Here is a 14352-nt window from a genome sequence, read left to right on the forward strand (position 1 = left end):
CCATGGTTGATACGATGTCCGAGACATCGATGTTGAAGTTGTATTCCGACAATCGGGGTGCCTCCATTGGCCTCGAATGCCTGTCAAATCAGGGAAGACCCGTTGTTACTCGATCTCTCCGGTGCCCGCTCGATTTGAGGAGTCGTTTCCGGTACTGCTGTGCTTGGAATTATTTGGGTAACTTTGCAGCTGGGCAATAGCCACTTGTTGTGCTTGCAACATTTCAAAAATGACTTGAAGACTAATGTCTCTTTCCTCACCGTGCACACTTCCGTCGGTAGGAGAGCTTACATCGACATGCACAGCGTTCCGTGATCTTACGTCGATGGGGATTTGTGCTGGTGCCTCCCCAGGGTTTTGCGGTGGTACACCGGCATCTGCTGGTGCTACCCCTGGGTTTTGCGGTGGTACACCGGCGTCTACACTGTTTCCTCCCTGAAGCCCAATACCGTCGTTTTCGCGTGCATTTGCTGAGTTAGATATTTTCACCTGAAATCAACGATTCTTGGACAAGAAAAAGTGTGAAAAATAACTTGTGTTTTCAGAAAACTAGCACCGAAACAATCACTATTATTTTTAGCCCCACGGTGGGCGCCAAACTATTTACCTTGAAAATGGTAACCACAATTATTTGATTTTGTGGTTCTAAAATATGTGATTTATTTTAATACTAGTTGTTAAGCAACAGATGGTAGGTATAGGTAAAGAGAATGCAAACCAATGGGGTCACAAAGCTGGGCCTCGAGTTGGCTGAAGCAGGACCTCGAGGTCTAGATGGGGCTAATAACGATGAACTATTGATAAAGAATCAATGGTAATGATGGCCTTAAAGATAGACTTTTACGATTGATAATGAGCAATAAATGAAGAACAATAAATGAACAATGTAAGAATAAGCGATAAATGTGAAGAACAGTTGTTCTAGCAAAGAGAGCAGAGAATGTTGTATGTTATTCAATGATAATCCGAATGCCTCTACAAGATGACAAGGGTCCCCTTTATATAGGAGGGGAGGATCCTAACATAGTACATATCTAATAATGATGGGGGAATGCTATTGGTACAGCTGTGCGATGACTCAGTACGGATTTGTACTTTTCTTGCAGACTTGGTCAGATCTAATCACATGGTCTTGGGAGCTTTCCCACTTTTCCATGACGATCGTCGATTTTATGCTGCCTCGAGGTACGCTATGATGAGCCTTCGATACATCCTCTAGAGGCGAGTGCTTCGAGGCCGAGTCTTAGGCTATGCTTCGAGGCCGAGCCCTAGGCTATACTTCGAGCCCGTCGAGGTCAGGCTTGGAATGCCGTAGAAGCCTTAAAATCGGTCTTCCCTGATTTTGACCGTATACCTAATGCATATCTATAATATATAATTGTAATTTACAAAGACAGAATTAATAGATACACTTTCGCGAAGGAAATCCAAGAAAGGGAAGAGCAAAAGCACTAAAAAGTCCAATAAAGCAGACACAATTTTATGCACTGCTATTGAAGATTGACAAGCCATATAAATAGCAATGCCCCACGAATCAAACAAAGGAGAAAAATGCTATTGACTTCACACAGTAAAAAAATAAAAGACTAAAAATTACGCTAAATTAATGGGTAACCATGTTCTCCTTAATCTTGATCATCACATGGCTCTAACAGCTCGGAATCTTGGCTCTTTAGGTAGAAACTTCTGCTCAGTATAAACATTCATGTAATCACCAAACACAAAAGCTGGATAAGTACTTAATTCCACTTCTTCCTTATTATCCTTATTACTATTATTCTCCACAATTAACTCTGGTGCTGGAGCAATAGTAGCTTTCAAAGAAGGGTTGTAAAAAGAAGCAATAGATCTCCTATTCCCAATTTCTTTAGCCAAAACACGATGCCAAACACTCTTATATTTCCCATTGCTAAGGACCTCAATTTGATCACCCGTGTTGATAACAATGGCGTTTTCAACAGGCTGAACATCGATCCATTCGCCGTCTTTGAGGATTTGGAGACCATTTACTTGATCATCTTGATAGAGTAAAATTACACCTCCAGCATCAGTGTGTGCTCTTAGGCCATTCACTTTTTCTGGATGAGGACAAGGTGGATAATGGCTGATTTTAGTCCCAAAAAATGCGTTTTCTTCTCCGTTGTTATTATTGAAGGCTTTTTTGATGTACCCTTTTGTTAAACCTAAGTTTTCGTCCATTACTTCCATGACTCTCTCTGCTAACTTCTTCAGTTCTGATCGATACTCTTCCATTGTTTCCCTGTTTATTTAAATGTACATATATTATATATTGTTAGCGAAAATGATCGAAATGCTAAAAACATACGCAACCCATAATTTCATTTTTTTTTTTAAATTGAAACCACCACCATTGACTGTTGTTCTGAGGGGTTAGGCATTGACCGCTACCTTATATATTAAGATCCAAAAAGTGAATACATAAAGGAGGGTTTGTACGTAAAACTTGTTGTGAGTTCATATTTTGATGGGGATATAGACTAGTATAGTATTAATGTAAAACTTTCACCTGAACTGAGGAATATTAGAGGGCCATTCATTATCGTCAGTGAGAAGGAAGACATCTTCCCAGTCAACATTTCCACTGCTATTATTCTCCACAATTTCATTCAGCAATTTCACTGCTGTTGACTTCTTGAAATTCTCTTCTCTTTCCTTTTTGAAGCATTCAGAACTAACTCTCTTCACCTTCTCAAGTAGCTCCACAGAAATACCATGATTCACCAACTGCGCCCACGAATTATAGTGAAGTTCAAGTTAAATTATTTTCAAATTTAGAGATGTGTCATTCTCAATGGAACTAACCACGAAATAGAGTTATATATTATTCTTTTCGGAACGGAGAAAGTAAATAAATAAGAGAAAAATAAAATACCTGAAAGAATCCCCATTCTTCACAGCAAGTGGCAATCTGAGCGAGAGTCTTAGCTCTCTCCTCTCCATTAAGCTTGGAAAAATCAATAACTGGAATAGCCATTGCTGCAGTTGTAGCAGAGTAGAAGAATATATAAAGAGAGCAAGAAGAAAGAAGGAAGAGTAAATTAATAATGCTAGAAAGTGGGAACAGTTTCTTTCTTTTTGTTAAGGCTGGAAATGTTGTGTTGTGATATAGGAAAAGATTACCATAGCCCTAGCTATTTATAGCCAAAATAATATCAGCCACCTTGGATGTCAACTCTATATATAACCTATTTTCTTTTATTTCCCAATATTTTAAAAAAGATTAACAAATTAAGAAAGTGTAGCCGTTAAAGTAAGGTAATTGGACGGTGACATAATACTAACTTAAGAAAAAAGGTCAATATCTTTGTGAGGCATTGCTTTCCCACAACAGAAGCATTCTCGTCATGAGATAATTAATAATGGTGTATTCAATCATCACAGTAATCAAAAGAGTAAGTAGGGGTCGCTCGGTTGGTGAGATGAGATAGACAAGGATATTTCATGGGTTAGAAATATTTTATAAGTTTAGTTGTCCCACCTTTTATATGTAATAGTTAATCCCATCATTTTAAAATAAAATAGTTTTCAGGATTAATTAATACTCATAACTAAACCTGGGATAAAATAATCCCGTATTTTATCTCGAGATTGTTATTCCGTAGCTAACCAACTAAACGACCCTTCGGACATAATATACCGGTTTCTAAATTCAGGGGCGTACGCAAAAATTTTTATAAGTCGAAATTTATAAAAAAAATTAGAATAGACAAGAAATAGCCTTAGTCTATTGATTTTGTTGAGTATTAAGTTAGAAAAGGTCTTGAGTTCAATTCTATTTCATCACAATTTTAACCATAAAGGCTCTCTCAAATATTTGCAAAAGAAAAATGCGATAGTTGAGGTTTGATTGACCTCTTAGAGCAAAATCAAGCACATAACCAACATACCAAGACACAGTTTATGTCAAGTTGTGTTATTTTTTCCTACTTATCTGTTTTCGTAGAGTATTAATACATATATTTAGTAAAAAATTTCGACGAAGCGTTGTCACTTGACACTTCGATAAGCGTGCATCTGCCCCCGGATTTCTTCGAATTACATTTGCCGGGGGAAGTGCACAGTTAGCCAGTAATAAGACATGTATTTACTTTTAAGCCACTGTTTAAAATCTTTAGTCTTTAGCCACTTCTTTAATAAACTTTTACTCGCGCGGACGAAAATACCCTTCTGCTCATAAAGTTCAGGACCAAGTGCCTTTAACTTCTAAGCTTGTTACTGTAAGTTCAGGACTAGCTGTCCTTAATTTATGAGCTTGTAAGTCTAAGTTTAGGACTACCTGTCCTTAACTTTTGAACTTGTAACTCTAAGTTCAGGACTACATGTCCTTAATTTTTGAACTTGGAACTCGAAGTTTAGGATTACCCGTCCTTAATTTATGTGCTTGTTACTCTAAGTTAAGGACTACCTGTCCTTAATTTCTGTGCTTGTAACTCTAAGTTAAGGACCAAGTGTCCTTGATAATGCTTCTATTAAAAAGATTAAAACATTTATTATTTTTGTTTTGCTATTATAGTTGCCAATCTTTTACTATCGAACAATTTTAAATGTATATAAAATTTTTGAGCGGTCGCCATATTCGTCAGTCGTCACACTTTGTGGAATATCAATGTACGTTCTTTACACTGGTATAACATGGACAGAAAAGAGATAGAAGAAAGGGTAACACCATCTTTTCATATTAATTTTAATAGGCGACTACTTCTGTTTACCATTAAAAATGCTGGAAAAAAAAAATAAATACCACTTAAAAAGTGGCTACCCCAGCCAATTTTTACACATTTGCCTAACATGAGTAGCCTTCGTGGGCTGCGCTATCATATTTTAAATTTAGGGAGAAATTCAAAAATAGCCAGATTTACCACTGGTCGTTGGAAAATAGCCAAGTTTCAAAAGTCATCGAAATTTAGCCACTTTAAATCTGAGCGAAAACACTGTTCAAAATCCGAAAAAATACGCCCGCAAATTTTACGGGAGTTCCAGCATAAGTATGCTTGAACTCCCGTAAATTTTACGGGAGTTCCAGGATAACTATGCTGGAACTCCCGCAAATTTTACGGGAGTTCAAGCATAATTATGCTGGAACTCCCGCAAATTTTACGGGAGTTCCAGCAAGTATAATTGTCCTATATAATATACTGGAGTTTGGAGCACTGGTGCTCCAGTCTCCCGCAAATTTTACAGGAGTTAGCAAAGTATACCGGTCCAGCATAATATGCTGGAGTTCGTACACAAATGCACCAGAACTCCTGTATATTATACTGGACCGGTCCCTGTGCAGCAAAATAGTGGCTATTTTTCATTAACTTAATAAACGCTGGCTATTTTTCATTGACCAGTGTGAAAACTGGCTATACCATGATATTTTAACTTAAATTTACCCATTATAAGTTGGTCAAAGACACTAATAGACTATTTGACCAAGCTTCTAGAAAATTAGAAATATTTAATTTTTTAAAAATACTTATTTTTAGAGTTAAATTATTATTTAGCCAAACTTTTAATATAGTAGAAACTGTTTTCCTATTCCGGGGGAAGAGGCGGGAAAAAGTCAAAAGGCAAAGTTGTATTAAAGCGTTTCCATAACAAAAATACCCTTATTCAAAATTTATATTTACCAAACTATGTCCTAACAACATGAATAAAAAATAACCTTACGTATTGTCAGATATTTACGACTAAAGTCTCAAAAACATGCTTCCTCTCTCTATTTTCAAATTTTAGTTTTATATGTAAATTTTAGTTGAATGAAATTTAAAAAAAAAAACAGCTTAAAGCCTCAAATTAAATATTTTAATTCATTCATTTATTTAAATGATACTAATGGTAAAAGTGATCTTTATTTTTGTAATTTGATGCAAAGTGCTGTTTGAAAAGATTAGTCAAATGCAAACTGATTCTGTAATATTAACAAAAGTATTTGATCAAATGATTTTTTGGTCAAACATAAATTTGTTACTATATATAGTATATACAGGTACTTTTTCTATAAACCCAATAATTTTCAAAATACCCAGATTTTAAAAAGACGTTGGCCAAACAGTCTCTAATTCAAAAAATTTATTTAGAATTACAATTAGCCAACACTGAATTTAGCTATAACTCAAATTTACATACAAATAAAGACATTCAATAAATTTGATATTCAAGTTCAAGAGCATAAGTTATATTGACACTGTTGGATATTCAGTAGCGTTAACGAATTTTGATGAGTCTCAGTTTGATTAATTGTAACAAAAAATGTAATTGCTTCCTGAAAATTTGTTTTTTTTTTTTCTTTTCGTTCATCAAGTTGACCACACACTTGCCTTTTGACTTTCATAAAGCATGATATGTTTTTGTATGTAAAGGGATCAGATTATTAAAGTAATTTGTACTAATTTGTAGGCATAGTTTGAGGGCTAAGAAAGATGTTGACTTTAATATTAATAAAAATAATATCAAGAATGGCCTAATTTAATAAAAAAATTGTAAACGCCTTAAGTTAATTTAAGCAAAAATCGGGTCTGAACAGAAAATTAATTTTTTATATCTGGTAACATGTTAGAGATGATGATCTGTAGCTGAGCCAGCTTTGTTCAACGTAATTGAAGACTTGGTGAATCGTTGACCATTGATTATATTCTGAATGTCCGAATATTGGGGTTCATTATTAATGCGTACAGCTAATATTGACCGTCTGATCAAGAACATATTTTGTATTAATCATTGCTGATGGTACTTTTAAGTACTTCTCAGCCATCTGTCATTATTAGGTTAAATTATCAAATAATTATTGACTAATTGTTTATTTCGCTTTCTTTATATTTGTTAGATGTTGTTGAATCAGTGGCTTGACTCGTATGATATTGTAAATTAAAGCTCCATGCATGTGAGAGTAGAGTACAAATTGACCTAATGAGAAGAATATTGGATGGTTTTAATTTTTTACTTTATGCAGGACTTTTATAGGGTTGGGGGGGGGGGGGATCAATAAAGCAAATAATATTTTCAGAATTTGAACAGGAAGCTTATTGGAAAAAATAATTTCAATTTTTTGTTGTGTGAAAAATATATGCATGTTATACAAGGACGATCGAGTAATTTTTTTTTTTTTTTTTTTTGCAACGGATAATCATCGTCATCTATGATTTTATATTTTTTTTTGGAGGGCAATTAAAGAAATATTATTAATTACCAGTGTACAAAGCAAATGCAGCTCATTCTATTGATTTAGCTATAAGACGGAAATAAGCGGTCACATTTTGTACTAATTATTAGGAGTAATATTGTTTAAAAAACTCTATATTGTATGTTTGAATCCATATTAAATATATTTACCACTTAAATATTAAATATATTTAAAAAACTCTATTAATAGAGGTTCTTCTTAGTTACATATTCTGTACATAATTATCAATTTTATATAAAGTAATATATTAAGCTCCAATCTTTTCCATTTTTCCTCCGTCTCTTTCTCACGCCTCTCTCTCATTGCCACTTAAACTCGGCAGATATTTTATTTTAATTTATTAAATTAATTTTCGTTGAACTTATATTCCTAATCAAATCAATGTGATCTTTTGTATGAATCAAAGCTATATCCTTATCTTCTGTTATAACGAACTTGGCATATTCGAACTAAACTTTAGTAAAATTAATAAATAATCACAATCCCCCACTTTAAAAAGAATGATTGTTAAAAACGATTACAAAGCTATAAATTTCATTAAAATCTCCATTAACAATCATCAAATTAAAAAGCATTGAAGCTTTACAACAACAACAACTCAGTAAAATTCCATTAGTGGAGTCTGGGGAGGGTAGTGTGTACGCAGACCTTACCCCTACCCCGAAGGAGTAGAGAGGCTGTGTCAAAAAGACCCTCGGCTGAAGAGAATAAAAAGACAAAAGGAGACAATATTAGTTTCAATACAGAGATCATAGGAAAAATAGGAACATAAAATGCAGAAGAAAAATGCAAAGCAAAAACGATGGCTAGTAAATAGGTCTTGCACCGAAAAGAGAAGATAGTAAGACACGACATTGTCACTAGCTATCTTAGACAAAAACCCTACCAGACTAGGCTCACAAAGGTACAAAGTAAGGCAAGACTCAACTACCTCCTAGCCTACAATCGTAATACTCGAACTCCACAACTTCCTATCAAGTGTCATGTCCTCGGAAATCTGAAGTCTCGCCATATCCTGCCTGATCACCTCTCCCCAATACTTCTTAGGCTGCCCTCTACCTCTTCTCGTGCCCTACACAACCAGCCGCTCACACCTCCTTACTGGAGCATCTGGGCTTCTCCTCTGTACATGCCCGAACCATCTGAGTCTCGCTTCCTGCATCTTGTCATCAATGGGAGCCACGTGCACCTTCTCCCGAATATCATCATTCTTAATCTTATCCATCCTAGTGTACCCGCACATCCACCTCAACATCCTCATTTCTGCTACTTTCATCTTTTGGATATGTGAGTTCTTAACAGGACAACACTCAGCCCCATACATCATGGCCGGTCTAACCACCGCTTTATAGAACTTACCTTTGAGTATCGTTGGCACTCTCTTGTCACACAAGACTCCGGATTCTAATCTCCACTTCATCCATCCTACCCCAATACGGTATGTGACATCCTCGTCGATCTCCCCTCCTCCGTGGATAACCGACCCAAGGTACTTGAAGCTGCCTCTACTTGGGATAACCTGTGATTCAAGCCTCACACCCACGCTTACTTCCCCTGGTTCAACGCTGAACTTACGCTCCAGCTATTCCGTCTTCGTTCTGCGCAGCTTGAAACCCTTAGACTCAAGAGCCTGTCTCCAAACTTCTAGCCTATCGTTAACACCGGCTCGTGACTCATCAATCAGAACAATGTCATCGGCGAATAGCATGCACCATGGGCGAATAAGATGGACTGAGCGTAAAGCCTTGTTGTAACCCTATTTTAACCGGAAAATGCTCAGAGTCGCCTCCTACTGTCCTAACCCGAGTCTTAGCCCTATCATACATGTCCCTAATCGCCAAAATATAGGGAACCGACACACCTTTTGCCTCCAAGCATCTCCAGAGAACTTCTCTAGGAACTGATGTTCTAAACGTCAATACCACACAAGAGGGGGGGGGGGGGGTGATTTGTGTGGTACCCAATTTTCGCTCTAGAAGAACCTGGTTCTTCTAGGGGTTCGAACTACTACTGTTTGCGGAATAATAAGTACATAAATTAAAGAACACAGAGATTTTTACGTGGAAAACACCTGGCTCAAAAGGTGAAAAACCACGACCTACTACTCAGTAGGATTTTCCCAAACTTCCACTAATATCACTGAGCCAAAACAGCATTTACAAAAACTCTTTGTAAACCTAAGGATTAACTCTAATCCCGTTGTAGCACACAACCTCAACTGTTGCGACAACTTTAAGTTAGCTTATAACTTGAACACTCTAAGTACCTAATACAATTGCTTCTATGAAAGCTGAAAGGTACAACTTTAAACCACCTATTACAATTGAACTAGAATAAAAGAAAGACACAATGGAATTAGTTCTTCTATCTCGTTAAAGTAGCTTCAGGAGTGCACACTCAAATCTTCGCATAAATTGCTTGCAAAATCGCCTTGCTCTTTTGCTCTCAATTTAGTTTAACTTCTGCGTATGTGCAATACCTGTAAAAGAGAACATTCACTGTCTTTTAATAGGTTAGTAATCATAGTTTGATTGGGACTCAATTGCTGATCTTCTATCGTAGTTGAGTCCTTGAAGATCTCAAACTCCAACACTATCTTTATCCAGATTGTGTTCTCTTCATATAAGGAGACTTTCTCCCCTTATCCAATATGCAACCTTTTCGATCAGATCAGGAGATATTGTTGCTTGATCAGAAGGACTTATCTCCTTCACGTGCATCTCACATGTGTAGGTTGATCATGACTGTGCTTCACAAGATGGACCTGGTCCATGACTTAGTTCATTTGTCATTCTTCAAAACTTCACCTGTTCTTGGGCCAACAAATTCCCCCTTTTTGATGATGACAAACTCTGTGCTTTTTACTGATCAAGGGACCTGTATCTTTAACCATCAACACTAAACTTTAACCATCAACACTAAACTTAGAAAAGTCACTTATTATCAAGGACCAGGTTAATTAGGTTATAAATAACACTTATTTCAGAATAATGTGTAAAGCACAATATCTCTTCCCCCTTTTGGCATCATCGAAAAGTTGCATACACAATGTGAATCCCATATTTTAATAAGTACTCATGGCCACTGGGGCAACTGCAAGTGCAATCAGTTCAATCATCAGTAATCAAACGAACATATTTAAACTATCAAGGTCAGAATTGTGAGCACGTGATTTTTGCCCTATATGAATTACTCCCAGAAATTTCAAACAAAATAATTTCTTTTCATTGTTTGCAATTTGGTGGAATTTTGTGGCATTTTCCGTTATTTGTTTGCATTTGTCTGTGCGTGTTTATTTTATTTTAATTCATAAAAAAAATACAAAAGATATCTTGCATTTTGCATTTAGGATTTAACCTTGAGTTTAAGGATTGTTTGGTAATTAAGTTGCTTCATAAAAGAAAATCAAATCAAAAAAAATATATAGTTTAGTTTGCGTTTTTAATTTCTGATTTTGATCTTGAGTAGTGTTTCTTTTAAAATTATTTTGTGATAATTATCATATGTGTTTAATTAGTTTTTAGGGTTAATTGAGTTTTAGGAATTAATTTAGATGTATTTTAGTTTTAAATCAAAAAGAAAAGGAATTAAAAAGAAGTTGGAAAAGTAAAAGAAAAGGAAGAGGAAATATATAATGGAAGAAGAATTTCAACTGGGCCAACCCATCTCGTTTTTCCCAGGCCCAAACGAACCCCCCCAATCTGCTCTGACCCAGGCCCAACAGTTCCCCATACCTGTCACGACCCGGACTTCCCACCCTTGGGAGTCGTGATGGCGCTTACTAATAGGAGCTAGGCAAACCAATTAATTTAACACTTCTCTCAACATCATTAACAAAATAAAGAAGAACGAGGCAATTAATATAAAAGCGGAAGTCTCGAAAACATAAATAACAGAAACCAAGTGCGGAATTTTAAATACACCTCTACCCAGATCTGGTGTCACTAACTGACGAACTTCTACAGAATGTTAAATACAAAGTCTGAATGAGAATACAGTACTGTCTGATCCGATACAAGGGAAATCAAACGAAAGACAGAGATAAGAGAGACTCCGGGCCATGCGGACGCCAGCAAGCTACCTCGGAATCTCCGGACTGAAGTAAGCTCCCAACGCTCCTACTGCTGACCAAAGGCTCCTGCTCCGGTACTATGATCTGTGCAAAGAGCACAGAAGTGTAGCATCAGCACAACCGACCCCATGTGCTGGTAAGTGCCTGGCCTAACCCTGGTGAAGTAGTGACGAGGCTAGACATGACCTACCAAAAACAACCTGTACAGATATATATATATATACAAAGGCAACAAAAATAACAGCAGAGAATATCAACTAAAAAGGGGAAGGGGGCATGCTCGGGGGGAAAATACAGCGAATACAGATCAACGGATATAACGACGAAACTATCTCGATACCGTAGCTCATATATAAGTGGTCGGCGTGCCACACGATCCCAATTCATAATATATAAGTGGTCGGCGTGCCACACGATCCCATTTCATAATATATAATATACATATAATCTTTCTAAAGAGGGGAATTCAACAACATAACGGTTTAACCCGGCAAGGGTACAACTAACAGCCCAAATATCCCGGCAAGGGAGAGCACATAATAATAGTCTACACATCCCGGCAAGGGAATAATCACAACACGTCCTCTTTTAAATCACTTCTTTCTCAACTATCACATTCTTGTTCGAGCCAACGCTCCAAAATATACCAATCACAATTCTTTCTCAACCGCTCACATTATATGAAATTTATCAATTTAACAAGGAAGTTATGTCACGAGTTAAAAGCAATTAAGACTCACGGTCATGCTAGACTCCGGTGCATAGACAACCGTCACCATGCCTATACACCGTACTCCACACTTAGCAAGTAGCAAATAACATCCTAATCCTATTCCCTCAAGCCAAAGTTAGAACAACCACTTACATCGGTCCAAGAATAGCAATCAACTCTCTAATACCGCCTTTCCTCTACAATCCAACTCCTCTACAATGATATCTAGGCATAATTAGTTCAATAATATCAATAAGGGCTCAAATACATAATCCCATAGCCTAGAAATGAAATTCCTATCATTCTTCCAAAAACACCAAAATTCGACACCGGTCCCACATGGTCCAAACACGAGGCTCGGACCAAAACCCAATCACCCATAACCCCACGAGTTCAAATATATAATTTGTTTCAAGATTCGACCCCAAATTGAGGTTGAATCCCCCAAAATCCCCAAAGCCCTAACTCTACCCAAAACCCCCATTTTCTACCTATTTTCACATGTTTAGGCCTAATAATTCGAATAATATTAATGGAAGTTGAAGAAAACGAGTTGAGCAACACTTACCCAAGAAAGTTTGATGAAGAATCGCTCCAAAAATCGCCCAAGAGCTGTTGGAGAAGAGAGAGTTTGAGAAATGGGATAAAATCCCGTTTCTGTTCTGTTTTGGGTCTTAAATCACTAGGCAGAAATTTGCCCTTCACGTTCGCGACACCCCGGTCGCATTCGTGATGAAGGAAAACGGGCAGGCATCGCGTTCGCGAAGGGTCACTGCGAACGCGAAGAGGAAAAAACTGGGGGCTTCACAATTGGCCTACGCGAACGCGTGGTGCCTTACGCGAACGCGTAGGAGAGGCAGACCAGGCTCCGCGAACGCGGGAGCCTTCACGCGAACGCGTTGAGGAAATGGCTGGGGTCCAGGATTTGTTGTACGCGAACGCGAGGAGTGGATCGCGAAAGCGAAGAAAGGGGAGGAGAAGCCTTCGCGAACGCGACCAGAGGGATGCGAACGCGAAGAAGGAATACCTGCTGCAGATTTTCTGCAATTTTTCTAAGACAAAAACCACCCCAATACCTATCTGAAACTCACCCGAGCCCTCGGGGATCCAAACCAAATGCACACTGACTCAAAAACATCATACGAACTTGCTCGAGCGATCAAATCGCCAAAATAACATCAAAATCAATGAATTGAGCCTTAAAATCCAAGAAATCTTTCAAATTTTATAAACTTCCAAATTTTCCAATTTAAGGCCGAAACACGTCAAACGACGTCCGTTTTCAACCAAACTTTACAGGAAGCGCTTAAACAACATATATGACCTGTACCGGGCGTCGGTTTCAAAATACGAGCCCGATACCATTACGTTTTGATCAAATTTCATTTTCATTTTCATTTTCCTTAAACATTCTCAGAAAACAATTTCACGGAAAAATTCATTTCTCGGGCCTGGGACCTCGGAATTCAATTCTGGGCATACGCCCAAGTCCTATATTTTTCTACGGACCTTCCAAGACCGTCAAATCACGAGTTCGAGTCCGTTTATCCAAAATGTTGACCAAAGTCAACTTTAATCATGTTAATATCAAAATTCATCAAGTTTTTCACATAATTTATATATTTCAACATAAGAACTTTCCGGCTACGCGCCCGGACTGCGCACGCAAATCGAGGCAACTAAAAGTGAGGTTTTCAAGGCCTCGGAAGCACGGAATGACTAAGAAAACAAGTGATGACCCTTTGGGTCGTCACATTCTCCACCTCTAAAACAACCGTTCATCCTCGAACGGACAAAAGAAAGAAGTACCTGAGTCGGGAAATAGGTGAGGATAACGGCTCCGCATATCAGACTCGGACTCCCAGGTCGATGCCTCAGGAGGCTGACCTCTCCACTGGACACGCACTAAAGGAAAACTCTTCGACCTCAACTGTCGAACCTGCCGGTCTAGAATGGCTACCGGCTCCTCCTCGTATGACAGATCCTTGTCCAACTAGACAGTGCTGAAATCTAACACGTGGGCTGGATCGCATGATACCTCCGAAGCATGGACACATGAAACACTAGATGCACGGCTGACAAGCTGGGCGGCAAGGCAAGTCTGTAAGCCACCTCTCCCATACGATCGAGAATCTCAAATGGGCCAATGAACCTAGGGCTAAGCTTGCCCTTCTTCCCAAATCTCATCACGCCCTTCATAGGCGACACTCGGAGCAAGACCCGCTCACCAACCATGAAAGCTACATCTCGAACCTTGCGATCCGCATAACTCTTTTGCCGCGACTGAGCCGAACGAAGCCTGTCCTGAATGTTCTTGACCTTATCCAAGGCCTCCTGAACTAAATCTGTACCCAATAACCGAGCCTCCCCCGGCTCAAA

At 38.0% G+C, this 14352-nt stretch overlaps 1 protein-coding gene across 1 annotated transcript; it reads right to left on the reverse strand.

Annotated features, from left to right (window-relative positions):
• Nucleotides 1–1426: 1426 nt before the first annotated feature.
• Nucleotides 1427–3147, reverse strand: LOC109240562 (1-aminocyclopropane-1-carboxylate oxidase 5). Its single transcript, XM_019407216.1, has 3 exons — nt 2894–3147; nt 2528–2745; nt 1427–2260 (listed from the first exon to the last, which is right to left on the reverse strand). The coding sequence occupies exons 1-3, from the start codon at nt 2993–2995 to the stop codon at nt 1639–1641; spliced, it is 942 nt and encodes a 313-aa protein (XP_019262761.1). The 5' UTR covers nt 2996–3147; the 3' UTR covers nt 1427–1638.
• Between the last annotated feature and the right edge of the window lie 11205 nt (nt 3148–14352).

This window comes from Nicotiana attenuata, unplaced genomic scaffold, assembly GCF_001879085.1.
Source record: "Nicotiana attenuata strain UT unplaced genomic scaffold, NIATTr2, whole genome shotgun sequence".
NCBI lineage: Eukaryota > Viridiplantae > Streptophyta > Magnoliopsida > Solanales > Solanaceae > Nicotiana > Nicotiana attenuata.

Bases quoted from the DNA above. Each gene is read 5' to 3' on its own strand.
- LOC109240562 (XM_019407216.1), bottom strand. From the start codon at position 2,995: ATGGCTATTCCAGTTATTGATTTTTCCAAGCTTAATGGAGAGGAGAGA. The intron at 2,746-2,893 runs GTATTTTATTTT...TCGTGGGCGCAG, and splicing joins AAGAATGGGGATTCTTTCAG to TTGGTGAATCATGGTATTTC. The intron at 2,261-2,527 runs GTGAAAGTTTTA...TTAAATAAACAG, and splicing joins TCTAATATTCCTCAGTTCAG to GGAAACAATGGAAGAGTATC.